The sequence below is a fragment of the Betta splendens genome, chromosome 8 (assembly GCF_900634795.4).
Source record: "Betta splendens chromosome 8, fBetSpl5.4, whole genome shotgun sequence".
NCBI lineage: Eukaryota > Metazoa > Chordata > Actinopteri > Anabantiformes > Osphronemidae > Betta > Betta splendens.
This window is the reverse complement of record NC_040888.2, coordinates 9482450-9502505: the sequence shown is the minus strand read 5'-3', so window position 1 is coordinate 9502505 and position 20056 is coordinate 9482450. Positions and strand designations below refer to the sequence as shown.

Here is a 20056-nt window from a genome sequence, read left to right as displayed (position 1 = left end):
AAAGCGATACAATTAAAAATTTAGGTAAAGTTCTTTATGTCATAAGCAATAATGTGAGCTTCAATTGTGAATTATCAATGAATGTACAGTAAAACAAGCCATTGCGCTCTACTAAAAATCTACAGTGGTGGCTTCTAATCATCAGCTGATCAAACCCAGCAGCCATTTCAATGTTGAATCATAGTTGAATCAACTCTATAAAGATGACTGAATGACTACGATTGATGATGAATTATGAATGATTTTGAAAGATGAATCAACGTTGACGGGGCAACGCTAGTTCAAAAACAACTGACATTAACTTTATGTTGGAGGTCAGTTGTGTGCTTGCTGAGTGGGATCAAGTTAGTAACAGGCCTACTGAGTAATTTATGTCAGTGAACATATTTTAAAAAACACATGGTGTTGTTTTCCGATCAGCATCTGGTATCAGTTATTAGTGTGCAGGCTTCTTTAGTTTCTCAACTTTTTTCTGCTCAATAAATGGATTTTCACTAAGCTCAGATCAGAAATCAAGGTGGAACTCATCATTCACCGTTTAAGAGAAAACCTGGGTGTGTAACTAAATGCAGGCCTCTTCAACAAGGTGTGTGCATGCGTGTGTGTGTGCGTGTGTGTGTGTGTACTTGTGGCCATGTATGCAAACCCATCTATTTGATTGATATTTTGAACTATTGAACTGCAGCCACACCACTTTATCTTTCACTGCTCATTGTGGGAACACACACACACACACACACACACACACACACACACACACACACACACACACGCGTGCTGACATCCCTGTGTTGAACTTGAGATGAGTTATGGAAAGGAAAACAGGACTTGGGGGTCAGACCGTATGAGGTCATGCTAAAAGAATCTCCATTAATTCTCATGCTCTCTGTGTTGCTGATCATTTCAGAGCAGTGGGTCCAGAAGCACAGAACCTTACCTCGTACGTCATATTAAGGTTCTGTTACACATACATTAGAATTAGGATAAGACATGTCATGGTTGGTTGTAGCATGTGGATGTCATCTACACCCTGATAAGACCTTCAGATACTTAGTACTTCTAAGGATATAAAACAAATATTTCTCCTGTCCAGTTACTTACTTTCCATATTTTACAGTTTGTTTTCTTCAAATCAAAAAAGTAAATTCAGTCACAAAAGGCAACTTTTCAAATGTGCGTCCTGACTTTTACTGTGAAGTGACTCCAGTGTGTGTGCGTGTGTGTGTGTGTGTGCGTGCATGCATGTGTGCTTGCGTGTGTGCGTGCGGGTGTGTGTGTGTGTGTGTGTTTGTGTGTGCGTGCGTGTGTGTGTGTGTGTGTGCGTGCATGCATGTGTGCTTGTGTGTGTGCGTGCGTGCGGGTGTGTGTGTGTGTGTGTGTGTGTGTGTGTGCGTGCGTGCGTGCGTGCGTGCATGCGTGCGTGCGTGCGTGCGTGCGTGCGTGTGTGTGTGATGAGCTGATGACTGAGCTTGCCACCCAGGCTCCAGGATGGGCATCCTCACACTGGCCAGGCCAGAGAGGAGCAGTAGATGGTGACGACGAGGAGGAGGAGGAGTGTGTTTACATGTTTAGATATCCCAGAGGCTCTCCGAGGGTCAGCAGGTCAGTGAACCACCTGGAAGCTCCTGCTGCATTCCTCACTGTGTGTGTCTGTGCACGAGGGTCACCCAGAGGCCGCTGAGCCGCGTGGGTGTGACAAGCCTGCTGCTATTGAAATGCATGACACTCGGTTGTATCACGCTGTGTGTTTGAAGGCAGCAAACTTTGCTGTTTCCTCTTCATCTACTTCACCTTCTACCACTGCTCGACCTCGCGGATGTGCAGCTTTAATGAGGCGTCGATGAAGCCAGCGCCCAGCCAATACAACCAATACAGTCAATAAACCTTCTGGTTAATTAACTACAAATCATGAAGTGATATGTGATCAGCTCTCTTGTACTTTATTTGTGTTAAGTAGCATTTAAAGCTTGAGCTGCTATAAGGTTTTAACCAGTTCAGCGGAAATTATCAATTGACCAAGAAAAGAAATACAAAATGTAATTTTAAAAATGTTTCATTTTTGTGAGTTTATATTTCAATTTTGAGATATTGAAATATATATATAATATATATTACATTGTTAGACACTTTTTTCAAACTTTACTTTTGTATTTTACATTTTAAATAAAGGATTTTACTTGTAAGTACTTGAGTATTTCTGTCTGATTCCTGATTCCTGTTTATTGGACAAGAAACCCAATGTTTTGGGGCCGTGAAATATTTTCTCTTGTTACTTACATTAATAAACAGCACATTGAATCATTTTAATGTTAGGACGTCCTACTGTACTGAATGAATGAGACAGTTCCTGTTGTTCACTGAAAAAACTGTTCATGGTCAGACTGTGTTAAAATCATTCCTGAGGCAGGTTGACAGAAAAATCTTTAATTGAGGTAGTTTACAATAGAAAACGTCAGACACGAACCTGATTGGAAACGTTTCTAAGGCAGCAGAACTAATAAAACTCAGTCTGTGTCTGCTCTCATTCACAGTCAGACAAAAGAAAAAAAACATCAGTCACATCAAGAGAACTCGCACAAAGACATTAACTCCTGGATGACGTTTACAGCAGCTGGCTTCAGAATCAGACTTCAGAGGTTCTTGTTGGCAGGACTGGTGGCTGGTCCAGAAGAACCCGCCTCTCGACCCGTTTCTAAGTGTTATGACTTTCAGCAGTAACAAAAACCTGTTTGCAACAGAACATCCAATCACACACACACGGTTTCCCATAAACAATGCGAAACGCGTCCCACGGCTCATAAATAGTTTTTCAGTAGTTGTCGTCATCACACACACACAAACACACCTGAGTCTAGCTTGAGTCAGTTGGATCCTTGTGAGCTGCTTTGCTTCAGCTCCACGGGTCACATAGTGCAAAGATGAGCGCTGTGACATCATACATTCACCAGAACGTTCTGTGGAGAACACTTGTGTCAAACGTGGAACACTCACGTCTAGAGTGATTTTTTGCCATCAAAGGCTCCCGTTATTCTGATCATGAGGCTCATTCAGTTCTGCTGTGACGAATAAACTAGAACATGAATATTTAAATCAAGAAATGTGTGTTCAAGGCCAGCAGCAGCCCCACCCTGTAAACCAGGCGTCATGGAAGACGCCAAAGTGCCTCCAATCACATTCAGTTCCTGCACTACAACAAGAATCTATGGTTTCAACCTGTAGAAAGCAGGCTTTTTTGTTCTGGCTCAATATAGTCTCATTTTCTCTGCTATAAAAGACCTGATTGTTGACTTTCACGCTCACTTAAGGAGATTAGTCCAAGAAGCTTTTTATGGAGGTAAAATTGTGAAACCGTTGGATTGAAACCTTTTTTCCTTATATGTAGAAATAGGGAATTAAACCCATCTGAAAAGTTAGAAATTCTGATTATTCACTTTAAGGCTCGTTCATGGTCCGGTACGTTTCCAACAGTTCACTGATTACATCGCTGGTTCTGACTCAGAACTCGAGGACGCGCCCGGAGACGTGGACGCGGAAGAGTGGTCCGTGTCCTCCAGCTCCCTGTTGAAGCCGCTCTCGGCACCGGGCGAGGACGAGGAGGAGGAGCGCGCCGTGGCGGACGCGCCCTCGCGCTCGCGCTTCTTCTGCTTCATGCGCCTGTTCTGGAACCAGATCTTCACCTGAGTCTCGTTGAGCTCGAGCGTGGCGGCGATCTCGACGCGCCGCGCCCGCGTCAGGTACTTGCTGAAGTGGAACTCCTTCTCCAGCTCGGTCAGCTGGCGCGTGCTGAAGTTGGTGCGAATGGCGTTGTGCGCGCCCGCGAGTCCAAAGTCCGAGACTTTAGCTGCAGAGAAGAGATGGAGAGATGAGGTTAAACGTAAATACAACATGTTAATGCTAATAGAAGGATCAAATAATATTTTGTCCTTTAAGTCAAAACCAAATCTGTAGTAACCAGACCTGTGTCCTATTTCTGCATTCATCTATTTATTGGAACATCTGGACTTCTACATGTGTCCTTTTATAGTATATAAACGTATGATACTTCTATATAGAAGCATTTTCCACAAGGACTGAATTCATCTACCACAGGTTCACGCCTCTGTCAGGAAATGTGTTCTATTTATCGTCTTGCCGTGACTATAGGGTAATAAGCTCTGGTTTAAATCACTGGACTGCGTCTGGAATAACATGGGTTTCATTATCTGCGCTGAAGTTATCTCCAGACCAACGTGTCGCACTTCACGGAGGGAAAAGGCCGAAGTGGAGAGAAAATAAAGGCTGTAGCTTTAAAAGATAACAGCTGGACAGACTTCGTGGAGCGAAAAAACCCGACTATATCTATTAAAAACCAGACACGAGGGAGGGGATGGGGGAGGGGGAGCACTGTCCTATCAGAAGCCCCCATTTATATCTCACCATCAAACAACTAAATGTACAGCTTTTGACTAACAGGAACAAAAGACACGGAGAAAATCAAATGCCATTAAGGAAGCCGAACTCAACCATCATAGTGAAGTAATGAACACATAAATACTGTATAAAAATACAGTTTTACTTCAAATGATAAATGTAATATTTAAAAGTTCTACAATACTTTTGTTTATTTTTTTATTTTTAACAGATTGTGTTTTAATGACACTAAATAATTGCAATAACGAGAATTATTTAAGTCAATTATTATTATTAATTAACATTTTAAATGTAAATAGAAGCAAAAACGTTAAACACAGAACTGCTTAGATTGTGTCTGCAGAAATAAAAATGCTGGCATTTATAAAAAGGTAAAAAGCAATTGAAGCCCATAAATCCTGACACGTTTTCGTCACATTGATGATGGTTTCGTTGTATTTTCCGTCCTTCCTACAGTCTACTGTCGCTCTCACCTGTCTTAGGCGGGTTCCTCTTCACCTTCATCCAGTCGAAGGTCTGGCCCTGCCCGGCCTGCTGGGCCTCTCCATCGCCTCTTTCTCGGTCATGAGAGGCGGGCGGCTCCCCGTAGCCTCCCCCGTGCTGCAGACCAAGGTAGCCGGCGTCCAGCCCCCCGCCGAGCTGCTGGGGGTACTGCGAGCCCGTCAGAGCGGCCTGAGGCCCGCCGAAGGCACCGTAGCTGGGCCCGATGGCCGAGCTTGAACTGGGGAAGGCCGCCTGATGATAGTAGGCGGAGGGCACGGACTCCTCCATGAAATACTGAGAGTGGAAAGTGTTTGAAGCTGCCGATGACGCAACATATTCTGAGTTTGTAACGCACGCCTGACCAGCGTAGGTTCCGGTGGGTCCATTGCTTCCGGTACTATAGGACTGCAGTATTCCGCTTTGGGTTTGGTGAAGATGATGATGGTAGCTGCTCTGCGTCGGCGGCTCGTGGTGCTGTGGCTCATGATGATGATGATGATGATGATGCTGGCTCGCCCCGGTCGCCCCGTGCACCCCGGCGCTCACTCCGGAGGCCCCGTACAGACGCCCATCGCCGGCGTAACTGGTACTGTCATTCCTCGTGCTATTAACGGGGGACGCCGAGCTGTTGGGTCCCGTTTGGAAAGTACCGGAGAAGCTCTGATGCTGGTCAAGAGGATGGTGATGGTGGTGCTGGTGCTGGTGGTATCCGGGTTTAGGCCCAGAGTAAGCGGCGGTGCCTGCTCGATTATAAACGGGGTATTCCACAAACGAGTTCATGTTGTCCATGCAAAGCAAAAAAATAAAAAAAATGAATGCTTAGTAAAAGAGAAGTGAGTTGAAAAAATATATCAATTCAAAAAAATCCAGTCAAAAAGTAAATTACAGTAAACTATATGAAGAGAAATGTTAAATTAAGGCGAAATTAAAAGGCCCGAAACAAAAGTCTGAAACAAAGCAATGAAAACAAAAGTGAGAAGAATGTTCCGGTGTCGTGGAGCAGAACGTGGACGTCGCACGTCCCCAACCCGGGGCCACTCATGCAGGCTGCGGGATGCTCTGCGGTGACTCGTCGGCGTGCGTAAACGCGAGGCCTGTCACAGTTCAACTCATCATCTCCAAAGGCCCATCCGTCAAACGAGAGAAAACGAGTCACCTCTTCATCGCTTCTGCGTCTTCCTCTTGATGTCTCTTTCACATAAATCTTCCCTTTTCGCTCACGTTTCCGTGACTTTTTCTCTCGCTCCCTTTCTCTCTGTTTTCCGTGTCACCTCTTTTCTTACCTCGCCGTGGGTCACGTGGTTCGTCGTCACGTCGCCTATGGTGACAGCAGGCCAGAAGTTTGTCAGTCGTTCTCGCAAGCGACAGGACCTGTGTGTGTGTGTGTGTGTGTGTGTGTGTGTGTGTGTGTGTGTGTGTGTGTGTGTGTGTGTGTGTGTGTAGGGGGTGGAAGGGGAGGGGAACGAATTCGGTTCAAGGAGTGGAGTTTGCGCGCGCGCGCATTCGTTTTAGCGCACACGCCTCATCCATCACTTGCCGTGACATCAGCACGACAAAGAAACTTCAATCAAACCGGCCCATCAATCTGATATCAGCACGGATCTGTCAGAGCAAAGAGAGAGGCCGAGAATAAAAGAGGAGCTGTGATCCAGCCTTCTGCCTCCAAACCTCCCCCAGGAAAACGCTCCCACAAATAACAGTAACAGTTAGTGGAACTGGCACTTCTTCTGATTGCTAGTACAGTGTTTCACTACAGGTTAAGTCGTCCTTCACGTCTCTAAACGCCTGTTAATAGCGATGATTTTAATGCTTCTCCTGGATGGATTATTGAACAGAACCACAGTCCCAGGATCAGGAGCTCAGACGAGACTCAGGACAAAGCAGCCTGATCTGAACCTAAACTCCACAAAATAAGATTGGGAATGAATGTAACAAAGAAAATGACAAAAACTGGGTGAACACTTACCACAACATGAAACAAACACTTCCAGAATAATCATTGTGTTTAACCTAAAATAAAAAAGAGTTAAAGTAATGATAAAAATCATGATTTTTCATCACGTCCTATTTTATTTCTAACTGTACAACATGTGAGTGTTGACAATAAGTTAAACTGTGACGGATGCTTTGAATAACAGCCTCACACATACTGTTAACCTATTGGTCAAGGGTTCAAAATAAGACTCAAGCAGTCATGTCTGAATTCTCCTGTTCTTATTAGAACCGAGCTCCTGCGGCTACTGAGACGGTTCCACTCATGTTAAGTGTTCCGTTGATTCAGTGTGTGTCTCTCTGTACCTTTAGTCTTCGCTGAAGACATTGTCCTCGACGCCCATTTTAAAGGTTATTGATCTGACTTTATCTCTTTGCACTTTTGCTTTACAGGATGCAGAATCTCTCCAGCTCAGTCAGAAGGTTTCTATCGATCACGCACAGGAAGCCTGATCACAGGGACGTTTCCACAGTTGGCAGAAAGGGCCATGGATTTCAGATGGCTGCATGTGAACGTGTGTGCGCTCGCTAATTGAATGAGTGAGCTGATCTGTTACAGAAATGAGGTTAAAGCCGACAGGAGGCCTTCTGCTCATCCAAACCCAACGGAAGCAGGGACCGGCCGACAACAACACAACTCTGTGTGTGTAACACTAATCATCGTTTTTATAGTTTAGGAAATTTAAGATCAAAAACAGTAAAATAACCAACAGTGTTTGAAGTGAGGAGTGTGCTTCAGTTCGCCTGCATTCCTGTTGCTTGTAGCACCGCTGGAAGTCATCCTCTCATCCATTTTCTCCCCTCCAGGCTCTTAGGAGGGCCTGACAGCAGACGCGCTGCTGCCCCGCCGCCGCAACGCAATCAGGATGAGCAGCGTGGGCGTGCGACAAGGAGCTGGGTTAATGATCAGTGAGCGGCTGAAAGGAGGGACACGGCCGGCGAGCGGGTCGGAAGTGCGCAGGAACAGAGCGAGACAAGAAGAAGATTAAATGACGCCCACGTGGCCGTCTGGGTGGTGGAGAGACCGCGGGACGGGAGGAAGGAGAGGGAGGAGGTCAGAGTCAGAGCGGAGCATGGGGCACTGCCAACATGTAAGAATACATGCATCCATAGGCCTATGGCGGCGGAAGCAACAACAAGCTGATGCTCATCAAAGCAAATCCACATGAACAACCTTTGATGTTTGGTTTTATTAATGGCTGATTAGTATCTAATAGCAACTAGATGCTACACCACACGCATGCGGTGCAGCTCTCAATGTGGTGGAGTCTTGATGCTGACTGGGACCTGCACAGCTTAAGCTTTATGGAGACGGCCTTCTCATCTTCACCTTTGACCTTTGTCTAAAAACCTCATGGACAGAGGTATCACAGTGCATGATATTTAAAGTATTTATAAATAAAGTTGTGTGAACCAAGTCACATGTTTGTTGGTTTCAAATGCACCATTTACTGCTCTTTGCCTCCTATGTGTACTTATCTCCTCAGAGAGGTCAAATGGCTCTAAAACCAGGAAGTTATGCTCCAGCATTACTGGAAGCATGCAGTGATGTGTGTGTGTGTGTGTGTGTGTGTGTGTGTGTGTGTGTGTGTGTGTGTGTGTGAGAGAGACGAGGGGCTTTCTGCAAATCCTGAAAGATGATACAGGAGAGAGTGAAAGAAATATATTGACAGAGGAGGAACGTGAGGAGCAGAGCGTCCAGACTGAAACCAAAGCCATAGATACAGACACTTAACATGATTTATTAACTGTTATTAATAACATGCATCTCAGCTGATGGAGGATAAAGGGAGCGGGATCCCAGCAGAGACACAGCTTTTAATCTGATCTGAGAGAGTGTTTTAAATGTGATAATAAAATAAAACCAGACATTAGATTATGCGGACACTTAGCAAAAAATCTAGAGGGAAACCAGTGTCTGCCTCAAAGTACAGACCCCACAACCAGTGAAGTCAAGCTTCCTTCATTTGACCAGTTGATCAATGAAGTGTTAATGAGCCTGGGAAGGTAAATACAGTAATACTGCCCTGGGTTTTTTTCCGGGCTTTAGTTGCAGTATCCAAAGTCCCGGTGTAGGTTTAACAACATGCAGTTCCTCAAACTCACCACTGGATGTCCGACCCAAGAAGATGCGTTTAAGTGACCAGGAAAGACTGTAAAAAAGACACTCTCTCCCAAAGAGGCTATGTTGGGAAATAAAATGCTTATTTGACTTTAGGGCATAAGGTCAAAACTTTATTTCCTCTTTTAAAAAAATATTTTCTACCTGAAATAATTTTAAAATTCTATTAGACATGATTCTGCAGCAGATACTCACTTTAATTTTTTTTAACAAACTCATTGTTTTTTCTAATTGTTCGGTTTATATTTATTTGAGCAACAACAGAGTTTTATGTTTTGCCCATAAACACCAGTTATTGGTTTAAGTAAGAACCCCATACATTTAACAAGGATTTTTCATTCATGAAACCACAAATGTGTCAAACCACAAATGTTTTTTTGTAAGTAAAATGTTCCTAACAAAATATTTGAATAAACATATTTCATCAATGGTTAAAGCTGCATTTTACTATATATGTGGCCACAGTGATTCTTAAACAAAATCGGAGCAGTAGAATGTCAGAGTTGAAGTCACGTACTTGACAGGACATGACGAGACTCTAGACCAGGGGTAACAAACTGCAGTCCTTGAGGGCCACTGTCCCTGCTGATCACCTTGAACAGGTGTGTCGGTTGGCTCATCCAGCTGCTGATTGACTTAACACACCTGATCAAGGTAATCAGCAGGCTCTGGGGAAGGGAGAGCTGGAAAACCAGCAAGGGGACTGGTTTGAGTTCGACACCCCGGAATGAATGTGGCACACGCACACACACACACACACACACACACACACACACACACACACACACACACACACACACACACACACACACAGAAGAACATGGCTTAGAACTGGATGACTTGACTTAGGCCTCAAGCAACACATCTGGCGAGTGCTGTGACTCAAAGGATGCAGATCTAACATGTCTGACACGTCGCGAGGCCTGGCATGTACTCCACCACCTGACTAACATGTTCTGCCCACAGGGCTATCCACACACAGCTGAGCACATGGCATGGTGGAGGGTAGTTTTTCCAAGAAGCATGTGAACAACAGGCTGCAGCAGTATTCAGTCCATTCAAACAGGCAGAAACAGCAGGCACGTCACATCATCAACCAACCACATCTCACTCTCCATCAGAACGCAGTGGCTGCATGTGATTTGGTTGCATGTGGAATTGACTTGATTATCAGTGATTTAAAGTAAGGGGATATTGGAAAATGGGCGCGGCTTATATATGGGGCGTGGTTTAGCTTTTTAGGATTCCTTAGAGCACAGGAATAACCATGTTCCTCATAGGGTGTTTATAGCTTGTCTAAAGGTGAAAAAAACACAGACTTTACTTGCGCCTAATAAAACAGTGATCAGATAAAACATGAGAAGAAAATTGTTACAAATATTGTTTACAAACAGGGACCAGAAAAAATTATTAGAACGTTTTGCCTCTAATAGTAACAGAATTCTTGGCAAGACCATCTAGTGGTTATTATAGGAACTGCAGGTTCATGTGGTTGACGGAAGTTACAGAGCTGCTCTGCCTGCTGCTGCAGGACCCACCAGTCATACTAGTTACGGTTTGATTCCCAGTAATTGGGCAAGACAGTGACCTCCAAGTGGCCCCCAACGAGTCAGGTTAAGCTCCACAGCAGCTCTGGTCTCAGTGTGAAAATTTGCTGTGTAAGTACAGACCATTTAGCATTTAAGTGTCAATATTAAAACTTTAAATGTTGAAACGAAGCATTTCTGCTTTTTCCTATAGTCACAGTATGATGACAACCGAGGAGGAATGAAGAGCAGAGAGCAGAATGGGACCTGAAGGCCGGGCTGCTGCTATCAGCCATCTCTGATAAGATGCTGTCAGCTCGGCTTCACTTATCTACATGACACATTTACACCAGGCTGAGGAGGAGAAGGGCCACGAGGCACCGCAGCCAACAATACAGTGTTCTCCATGAAACTTGAATTCTGAGAATTAAAGGAATTATTTAGTAAACCAGATTCCTGCAGATGTCTACAATCTTGTTCATTAAATTTCTTAGATTTCTTAGATTTCTTAAATTAGATTTATTAATGTTAAAAAAATCCAGCAAACCCATCAGGGCTACACATTTAAACTGGAATTTTACTGAAACCCACTGATTCACTCGGGTAAAAGTCAATTTGTACTTAGAACCCGTGCGCCTGACGCCAGCTCCCTCATACCGTTGCTATATCTGTAAGTACCTCCCATCCATCCGACTTTCCAAGCAGCAGCTCCGGCCTCAGGCTGCTGGTTAGCCCACTGCTCTGACCACTCAGCACTGACTGTGATTTAGTGCTTCTGGATTGACTGACAATGGTGTGTGGTGGTCCCTGGACAAATATCAGTAAATCCTGTGGAATGGCTCTTATTGACCTAATACACACAGACACCAAAGGGAACCTGGGCACACACACACATACACAGAGTGTGTGTGTGTACCAGACTCCTGCCTGTGTGTCTTTAGCCCCGCTGTCTCTCACACACTCTGGTCAAGCGTCAGATGATACACATCCAATAATTTATGGCCCTCGTTTATGAAAACATGTTTATATCAAAGTAGATTCATATGATGAGTTTGCAGATCATTTGTATTTACACACTACTTTGTATACATGTTAGTGGATATTTATATTTTATAGGTCTCAGTTGTATAGAGATTATGCTGGCTGTTACTTTATGCACCTCCACTGAACCCACAGTGTTTTAGGCCTTTCTCTTTTTCTATTTTAAGGAGGGAACGGGGAAAGTCCACTTGTTTAGATGGTAATAAATAACGTATTTTAAGGTTCACTGTGTCTGCATTGGCTCACAAGCATTGTTTGGTAGCAAAACTACCTTTTGTCTCTGAGCACAGATACCAACATTTGCCACAACCTGCAACTCACTGCAGCACGATGTTCACAACCAAAACAGAAAGATGGGAAAGCATGTTAAAACTTCTTGCTTTCCACTGGACACAGTGCAGCTCCTTTTCAGTTTGAGGTTTTAACATCACACCTGTGCAGAACTGCAAACTAACTGTGATGTCATCAACTCCATGGGCAGCAGGACTCACTGTCGCTGTGTGGGGGCAAAGTTTCCTCTGGATAAAACCCACCACTCACATTTTCCCACTGCTGCTAAGTGGATAATCTATCATGCCTGAGTTATGCAATATCACACAAACACACAGGCAGGAATCATAACAATGACGGTGACAGTGATGCAAGAGATAAAGGAGCAGTACGTGTATTACAGCGTGGCAGAGGGCTGACAGGCGGTGACAGCCAGGAGAGAGAGATTATTGGAACACACACACACACACACACACACACACACACACACACACACACACACACACACACACACACACACACACACACACACACACACACACACACACACACACAAAGGCACTCAGAGGTGAGATATGTACTCTGCTGCAATCTCATTGATACACTCAGACGAATGGTTACAGGAGAGAGATGACGAGGACTGTACACGGCACAGGTCTGCATAACACAACTCAGCCTTTCTTTTAATTAGTTATCGTCGTGTATGAACGGGTGCATACTGATGAGGTCACAACAGAAAGTAAACAGCCTTCTCACTGTGACTTCACTGCATCAGTCTGAGGTCATGGTAACGTGTTAATGTGATGGAGAAGTAAAAGTAGTGAAGCCTGGTGTAAATGTTATCCAGCCACATGTGAAGTAATTCCTCCATAAATGTGAGAGTTTAATCACGTGTTATGATCAGCCTGTAGTTATAAATAGTCAGAGAGGACATTAGCCAGACACCTTAACCCACTAGAACCTACAGTGTCACCTAAAACACACGTGTTCAGGCACATGTTTCGTAGGATCTATTTTGTTTGATTTACACCAATTTAATGTACTTCATGTAGGATTTGTTCTTCTTATGCAAAATAAATACAACTTTGGAATGTTTAGGATTGTTACATGTATTTCTACACTGTGCTTTTTGTAACTGATCCACTGCTTCCTGCATTGTGATAGCACAGCTGCAAGGAAACACTGTAGCTCAGTGTGTGACCACATGTTTGACAGACAGCTGTTTGATTTGAACAAGACAACAACACTTTGGTTTAAACCCTTTCATCTGAGTGTCAGAGATAAAAATCTTCCAGGAACCTACATGTTGTTGCATATGCATCTCTGGCTTCTTATCACGCTGTAACAGCTGAACAAACCAAAAATGTGCATGAGGTTCAAGAATAATAATAATAAGAATTAAAAGAAGGATAATGCTCAGTGAGATGTCCTCCCTAAACTAAAACCTGAATATTGTAAATTGTATGAGAGCATGTTTCTCTCAAGTGGAGATTTTTCTTTTGTTTGATCCACAGCAAGCTAAGCTATACTTTAAATTGCTTGTCTAAAATCATCAAACAAATCATAAAATAACATAATAATAATAACTGATTCCACCTCTAGCCCTACATTATTGAATACAGAGCAAATAAAGTCTTCAAAAGATGTGGAGCCTTATTATTATTATTATCGTTACTATTAACTACTAGTAGTAGTGATTCTGGCCTGGACACACACACACACACACACACACACACACACACACACACACACACACACACACACACACACACACACACACACACACACACGCCTGTCACGGTGAGCCAGTCATCTTGTAATGGCTGCCACTGCTCATTGTTCACATCCTGCTTTGTCTTCAGCGCCATTTTGACTGCACTGGTATGGGAGCAGCCACTTAGCCCGTTAGCTTAGCATCCACACACAATAATGGCTGGGAACTAGCCGTGCTAACTGGTGGTTAGCACCTCACAGGCTGCTGCATCAGGACGCTAAACGTCCAGACTCACACACTAGGAGGGTTGTTCCCTGCGTGGCTCCAGTTTCACAGTCAAACATCTACTGCTGGTGGAGCCGAGACCTAAACAGGCGAGGCTGACGTTCAGAGAGAATCAGCTGTTAGATCATGTCTCTGCTCATTTTCATTGACCAGGCTGCAGCAGCCTCTAAGCTTATGGTGCTTCAACTGGGCCATTTGTTCTGAGGCAGAATAAAAATATATGTATTTTTATTTCAGACGTGTGTTCACTAAATTTCTATTCCTTATAAAACTATTTACTTTAGTGATATAAATGTGGTCTACATTTAATTTAGCTATAATATACATATTTAACACAAGATGGGCCACGTCGTAAACGTTTGTTTTTTTATTATTATTATTATTCCACTATGAAAATATATGTACAATAAATAAATTTAATTTTCACTATTAAAGAATCTCAATAAATAAACTAGAGTCCAAAAATGTGGTCGTCAGCAGGGCTCCCCGCTCCTCATGCGTGGTTCACTCTAACGCAGTCCAGCTTTCTGCACCCGGACCAAGTGAACAGTTCCTGAGAGGTTATAAAAGATCCATGAAGCTGCACCAAAATGGACGAGCGCAAAGAAATCCACACATTCTAAAAAAAGGTTAATAATGGTACCGAGAATGATCCACAACAACGAACAAATACCAGACAGACTGGTCAGGAACCGAAATCCGTTAACGTGACGAGCGTTAAAAAATCTCCAAGTGTGAGATAAAAAAATTAATTTAATTAAATTAAACGCGTCTTTTTTAAACTACATAATAGCTGCAAAATAAAACCAGCAAGACAAAAATATATATTTTCCAAATCATCATGATTTTCATTCGGAAATGTTTCAGGAATGTTGCCGAGAAGCAGTTTTTATTTTGAGTTCTCGCTGACTGCCGCTCGATTGTTAACCCACACACGCTTGTCCTTTATTTTATTGTTTTTTTTTTATTATTATGCATCGTCATATTTCACACCTCGCCTCAGAAGTTTAGGTGCTGCAGATCTATGGTGCACAATGTGCTTGTGAAAAGGTCGAAATCCTCCTCGGAAAAATCCACCGGGCTGTCCAGAGAGCTCTGCAGGCTCGGTGACAGGCACGCGTCCCCAGCAAAGAAATTCAGGTCCGGGAGCGCGGAGGAGGCGGCGGACGAGGCGGAGGCGTCCCGGTGCTCGGAGAACGAGCTGTCGGGGGCCGACGCCGACGCCGCCGCAGCCCCTGCCTCGCTCATCTGCCTCACGGTCGGATCGTCAGAGGAGTTCGTGGCGCTGAACGCCGGCGGGGAGCGGTGAGCCGCGGCCGCGTCGGTGGAGCCAGATGCCCCGAGCAGCGGTGGGCATTCGGCAACCCTCAAATGGCCTCCCTCCTCCTGCGTGGGCTGCGCATTGTCCCCGCTGTCATTAGCGTAGGCGGGGGGAGCTGCGCTCGAAGACAGATTGCCGCTCTCCGTTTCGCCCTCCGATGCAGCCTCCCCGGTGCCAGATGCTTCCAGCGGCTGGCTCGAATATGGAGATGAAGCATCGGTGCCTTCGAGCGGCTCGAAGCCGCTGGGGTCGCCGGATTCGTGGCCTCCGCCGTCCCGGTGATGCGTGGTCTGGCGCTTGTGTTTCATGCGTCGGTTCTGGAACCAGACTTTGACCTGCCGCTCCGTCAGGTCTAAGAGGGCCGCGATCTCCACCCTCCTGGGTCGACATAGGTATTTGTTAAAATGGAACTCTTTCTCCAGCTCCAGCAGCTGCGTGTTGGTGTAGGCGGTGCGCAGCCGTCGGGACCCGGCTGCTCCACCGTCGAGGCCCGCCTGGCTCTGGTCCGCTGCTAGACAGGGAAATAGAAAGACGGGGAATTTATGTGTGGGATTCACGGCGAAAGCCATTTTTATTTTAATGTAAAATCCCGTTTAACTTCAAATTGTAATACACTTCATGAAAACCCTATAAAACCTGTAAAGATTTTATTGCTTCTATGATTCCCAGACAAAAAATAAGCTGCTTCAGCACCAAGCACAAATCCCCCAGCTCTCCTTTCTCTGTAATAAAACAGTAATAAAACAAACATTCTCATAAAAAATCTCTTTCCAATTACACTAGCAGCCAAAGTCATAACTGTAGGAGCGAACCAATTTGGTGCTCATGAAAAAGAAAAGAAAAAAAAGAGAAATATCCAAACAAACTGCAAATAAAGACAGATGAGCATAATGCCAGAGGATTCCCCTCCTCTGAGCCCGCAGTCCAGCGAGTCTGCGGCAGCGCGTGACTGGAGAATGGGGAAAAAAATAACATGTGATTGGGAGGAAATGTCGAAATGAAACGAATTGTCTGCGAAAATCCTGCTCAGATAAAAAAAGAAATGAAGCTGAGAAGCGAAGAGGCCTGTGCGTAAAACAAGTAAAAATGCATTATGTCAGCGTAGAAGACAGAAATCACCCAAAGCAGTTTTAGAAAAATCAGTCTAGGTGCAGTCTGTACCAGCTCCCACCCCTCCCCCACTTGCCAGATATTTTCTACCTCCATCCAACATGGCCACCATCTCAGTGTTATGAATATATAACCAGGGCTATAGCTGCTGCTGCTGCTTCTGATGTGAAGCCCCATCACCCACTGAACTGGATGTGACAATCTACTGCAGCAATAAGGACGAACGACGCTAAAATAAGCGCACCTCTGCGCCTTTACGCATTATACGTGTGTCCATATGGACAAAACGCAGCCTGGGGAGGCGAGCTATGGAAGAAGATTATGTGCACAGCTGATGGATCCATTAAATGGCAGCGTGCTCAGCACTGCAGCATAATGCAGTGGTCCGAGTGTGGCTTTCCTGTTGACATAGCATCACAGCACCGTGGAACACACACGCGCGCGTGCACAGACACGAAGCAGAGGAAAGACAATGTCATCTAAGCAAATCCGCTATGCGTCTAATGACCGTTGGATATTTTTTTTTTCTGACGAGCTTAACAGAAATTTAAAGAACGGGCTGCGCACCCTCCACACTCCCACACACGCACAAACTGCTCTCTTCCAAATGATACCGACCTGTGGGTGACTCGATGCCCGCCGAAGCGTACCCGGAGGCGGTCGGTGATGGGGATGATGAGGTGGGGGGAATGATGGATCCGCCGCTGCTAGAGCTGCCCCCGGGCTTCAGGCACTTCTTAGATGACTTCTTCTCCTTCATCCAGGGGAACTCGTGGGCCAGCGGACCGGCCGCGGCAGCAGCCGCCGGGGCAGGGGCCTGGCCGGGTGGGCAGGGCTGCTGGGCGCCTCGGTGAAGCGTCTGGAGGCCATTAGTGGTTCTCCGGTTCTGCAGGCTCCTAGCAGCCGGTCTCGGCTGGCTAGCTGTGCAGGGGCTGAGGCTGGGAATGGTGTGCTCGAAAGGAGGCGGAATTACTGTCGGTTCCTTGATTGATGAAGTTTGAAATGACTCCAGGACGGCGGGGAAGGACGTCAGGCACTCTGCTAGGGACGGCTGACTGTTTATAAAACCGATCTCCCTCTCAAATTCAAAATTCATAGCTCCCTCTAACCGGGCTCTCCCTCACACGGCGAGTCCCCCCGAACAATCCCTTCCCCAAAATAAAAAATAAAAAAATAAACATGCACACATGCACGCCGGCTCGCGCGCACACGCAGCACAATATGGATTCGTAAAAAAATAAAACGAAATGAAAAAACGCGCGAGCATGTAGGCTCCGGGCTACAATGGCGTAAATGCGGTGGCTATATAATAATTGTGTATATTGGTGATATTACTTGCGTATGGGGACCCGGGGAGGCTAAACTGAAGAACTATGGGACAAAATTGCAGCCAATTCCTGATCATGTGACCCAGCGCAGCCAATAGGAAGCCCAGGCCTGGCGGCTATGATGGCTGTGGGAAGCAGCATTATTATTTTTCCACCAAATGCTGTGGCGAAGAGAAGCTATATCACAGCAAGCTATTGTCTGCGCCAAACGGGGGGTCAGTTTTGGGGAGGAAAAACGTGAGGGCGCCCGATCGCCATGTGCGCAGTGTGGGCGGCAGATCGCCACAACTGGCTCCGGTTTTACGCGCAAACAATGGAGCGTCCCTCGATCCTCTGGGTGATGTAATGACGGTTAACATCAAGTGATCGGAGCTGGGCCAGCGCCGTTTACAATATGGCTCTTTGAAAAAAAAACACCGTTTACAGCACTCAGCTCATTAATCTTATAAAGTGTGACAGAGGTTGGAAATCCCAAAGTTAGGTATAAAAACCTAGAGAGTCTATTAGATGGTGCCGCAGCTCATAGGAAGAGGATGATGAAGTTACTCAGACGTGGAAAAATTAAGAGACAGTAACTTAGATTTAACTGGGGAGATGAGAAGACAGACACAGGGAGGGCGCCTGGTGCTGCGTAAGTTTTTCATCCTATTTAATTCAGTTGTCGGATCTTTGCTGTGTTTTTCAGACAAACATCTAAATGTGATTTCACCTCAAATAGTCTCTGAACGGGCTCTGGCCTCCTTTAATTCTGCGCGTGTTTACGCTGAGGGAGAGAGTTCACGACAAGGTCGCGGCAGAAACGGAAGGGAGAGCGCAGCAGGCCTCGTTCTCCTCCCAGCATAAAGTCATATTACAGCAGGAATCATGTGAACGTTCCTGGTGAGTTAACGGGTGCTTCGGCCTTCAGAGCTGACAGGGCGCGCATGTAGATTTATATAAAGATGAGAAACTCAGGACCTTAACAAGGGATATTTTTTAGCGAGACCAAAGAGCCTCGAGTGAAAAAATAGCGCGGTGATCAATCTTTCTCTTCCTGCAAAGAGCCTGACAGCAGCTTCTCTGGGTCCCTAAATAAGAAGAAAACCTCCGGTCTTACCCTCTCAATCTCTCTCCAACTCCACTGTCCGCCGTTGCTTTTTTTTACATCGCTACGCACGAGAAATATGCGCGTATTAAAACAGCACATCTAGACGTAATCTACAGTTAGAGACCGAACAGATGTAGCCGCTCTCCCCCTTCTCCTCCTTCCCTTTTCTCATGCCATTTGACTTCACCCCTCGGCTGGAAAAAAGGCAGGAAAAGGCAGAAATGTGTGTGGGAGTCGGGGCCATTGAGCGCAATGGACGCGGCTTGACACGGACACACAAATAGCGAATACGAGCTCAGACACAGACACGCAAGCTGTCGACTGAGCCCCAGCGTCTTACTACACGGCCCAGCGTCGCTGTGGCTTCTTTACTAAAATAATATATCTACTTTGAAAACAATATAAGCGTTTTTTTTATTATCAAACTTCGAGTTTAAAGAGAGCAGAACGTTGTGTTGTAATTAAATAGGGACCGTGGATCGCTTACAAAGATTGTATTTTTTGCATGGATGCGCTTTTATCTAATTTTATTTAATTTTATTTAATTAATGGTAAGTTATCTCTCACTCGTAAATGCAGTTATTTGCTTAGCAGCTGAATTAGTAAAATGCCATGTCAGTTAAAAATTCTTTATCTCAGACTATTATTATTATTAATATTATTATTATTATTATATTGTTATTGATAGCTCTGGTGAGTGGGGGTAGCTCCTACACGGTTAGATAATATCTATCACTAAAAGTTAAATAAATAAGTGGAGGTATTAAAGCGCGTGTGTGATCTGTAAGCCGGACTCCAAGGCAGAACTCGTCCACGTGTGTTCGTTCCACTGTAGCCTAATAGCTAAACAGTTTTCAGCTGCGCCTGCGTTGCTGAAACCGAGCAGAGCTCTCCGTCTGTTTTTATGAGGCAATAAATTAGATCCAATCTCTGCTTATTGGTGTTTTTATTGTCTGTTAGTCCAATGGAGATGTAAAGGGAAGTGCGGCCATTATTTATGGTAGCCTGATTTATGTCCTAAGTTTTATGCTGCTCTCAGGCCACTGAGCACGAGCGTGTAACAGAGCGAGCGAGAGAGAAGGGGATAAAGCGGAGAGGTGGCTAAGAAACCACGTGACCAGGGAATGGCGCGAGCCTCGGGTTTTTTTTCCCTGTTTCAAAATCAGAAACATGGTCACGGTGCCAGGACGTGGTGGACTATAGGTGTTCTGTCATGTTTGCAAGAGGAAACTTAAACCTTCTGCTACTAAAATTAAAACAAATAATGGTAAACAAAGTAGCACAACATACATTTGTTCTATAACTGCTCCAATTCAGACCAGGGACAAGTGGCCAACGTCAAATATATATCACCAATAAGTTTCACA

General features: G+C 45.0%; 2 protein-coding genes across 2 annotated transcripts; both read right to left on the bottom strand.

Annotated features, from left to right (window-relative positions):
* Positions 1 to 2408: 2408 nt before the first annotated feature.
* hoxb1a (homeobox B1a) lies at positions 2409 to 6279 on the bottom strand. Its single transcript, XM_029160179.3, has 2 exons — positions 4884 to 6279; positions 2409 to 3841 (listed from the first exon to the last, which is right to left on the bottom strand). Exons 1-2 carry the CDS (start codon positions 5680 to 5682, stop codon positions 3477 to 3479), a joined length of 1164 nt encoding a protein of 387 aa, XP_029016012.1. The 5' UTR covers positions 5683 to 6279; the 3' UTR covers positions 2409 to 3476.
* Positions 6280 to 14195: 7916 nt separating this feature from the next.
* hoxb2a (homeobox B2a) lies at positions 14196 to 18222 on the bottom strand. The gene is made up of 2 exons (XM_029157975.3): positions 16893 to 18222; positions 14196 to 15675 (listed from the first exon to the last, which is right to left on the bottom strand). The coding sequence occupies exons 1-2, from the start codon at positions 17368 to 17370 to the stop codon at positions 14843 to 14845; spliced, it is 1311 nt and encodes a 436-aa protein (XP_029013808.1). The 5' UTR covers positions 17371 to 18222; the 3' UTR covers positions 14196 to 14842.
* Between the last annotated feature and the right edge of the window lie 1834 nt (positions 18223 to 20056).

Bases quoted from the DNA above. Each gene is read 5' to 3' on its own strand.
- hoxb1a (XM_029160179.3), bottom strand. From the start codon at position 5,682: ATGGACAACATGAACTCGTTTGTGGAATACCCCGTTTATAATCGAGCA. The intron at 3,842-4,883 runs GTGAGAGCGACA...TCTTCTCTGCAG, and splicing joins GAGGAACCCGCCTAAGACAG to CTAAAGTCTCGGACTTTGGA.
- hoxb2a (XM_029157975.3), bottom strand. From the start codon at position 17,370: ATGAATTTTGAATTTGAGAGGGAGATCGGTTTTATAAACAGTCAGCCG. The intron at 15,676-16,892 runs GTCGGTATCATT...TTCCCTGTCTAG, and splicing joins GGGCATCGAGTCACCCACAG to CAGCGGACCAGAGCCAGGCG.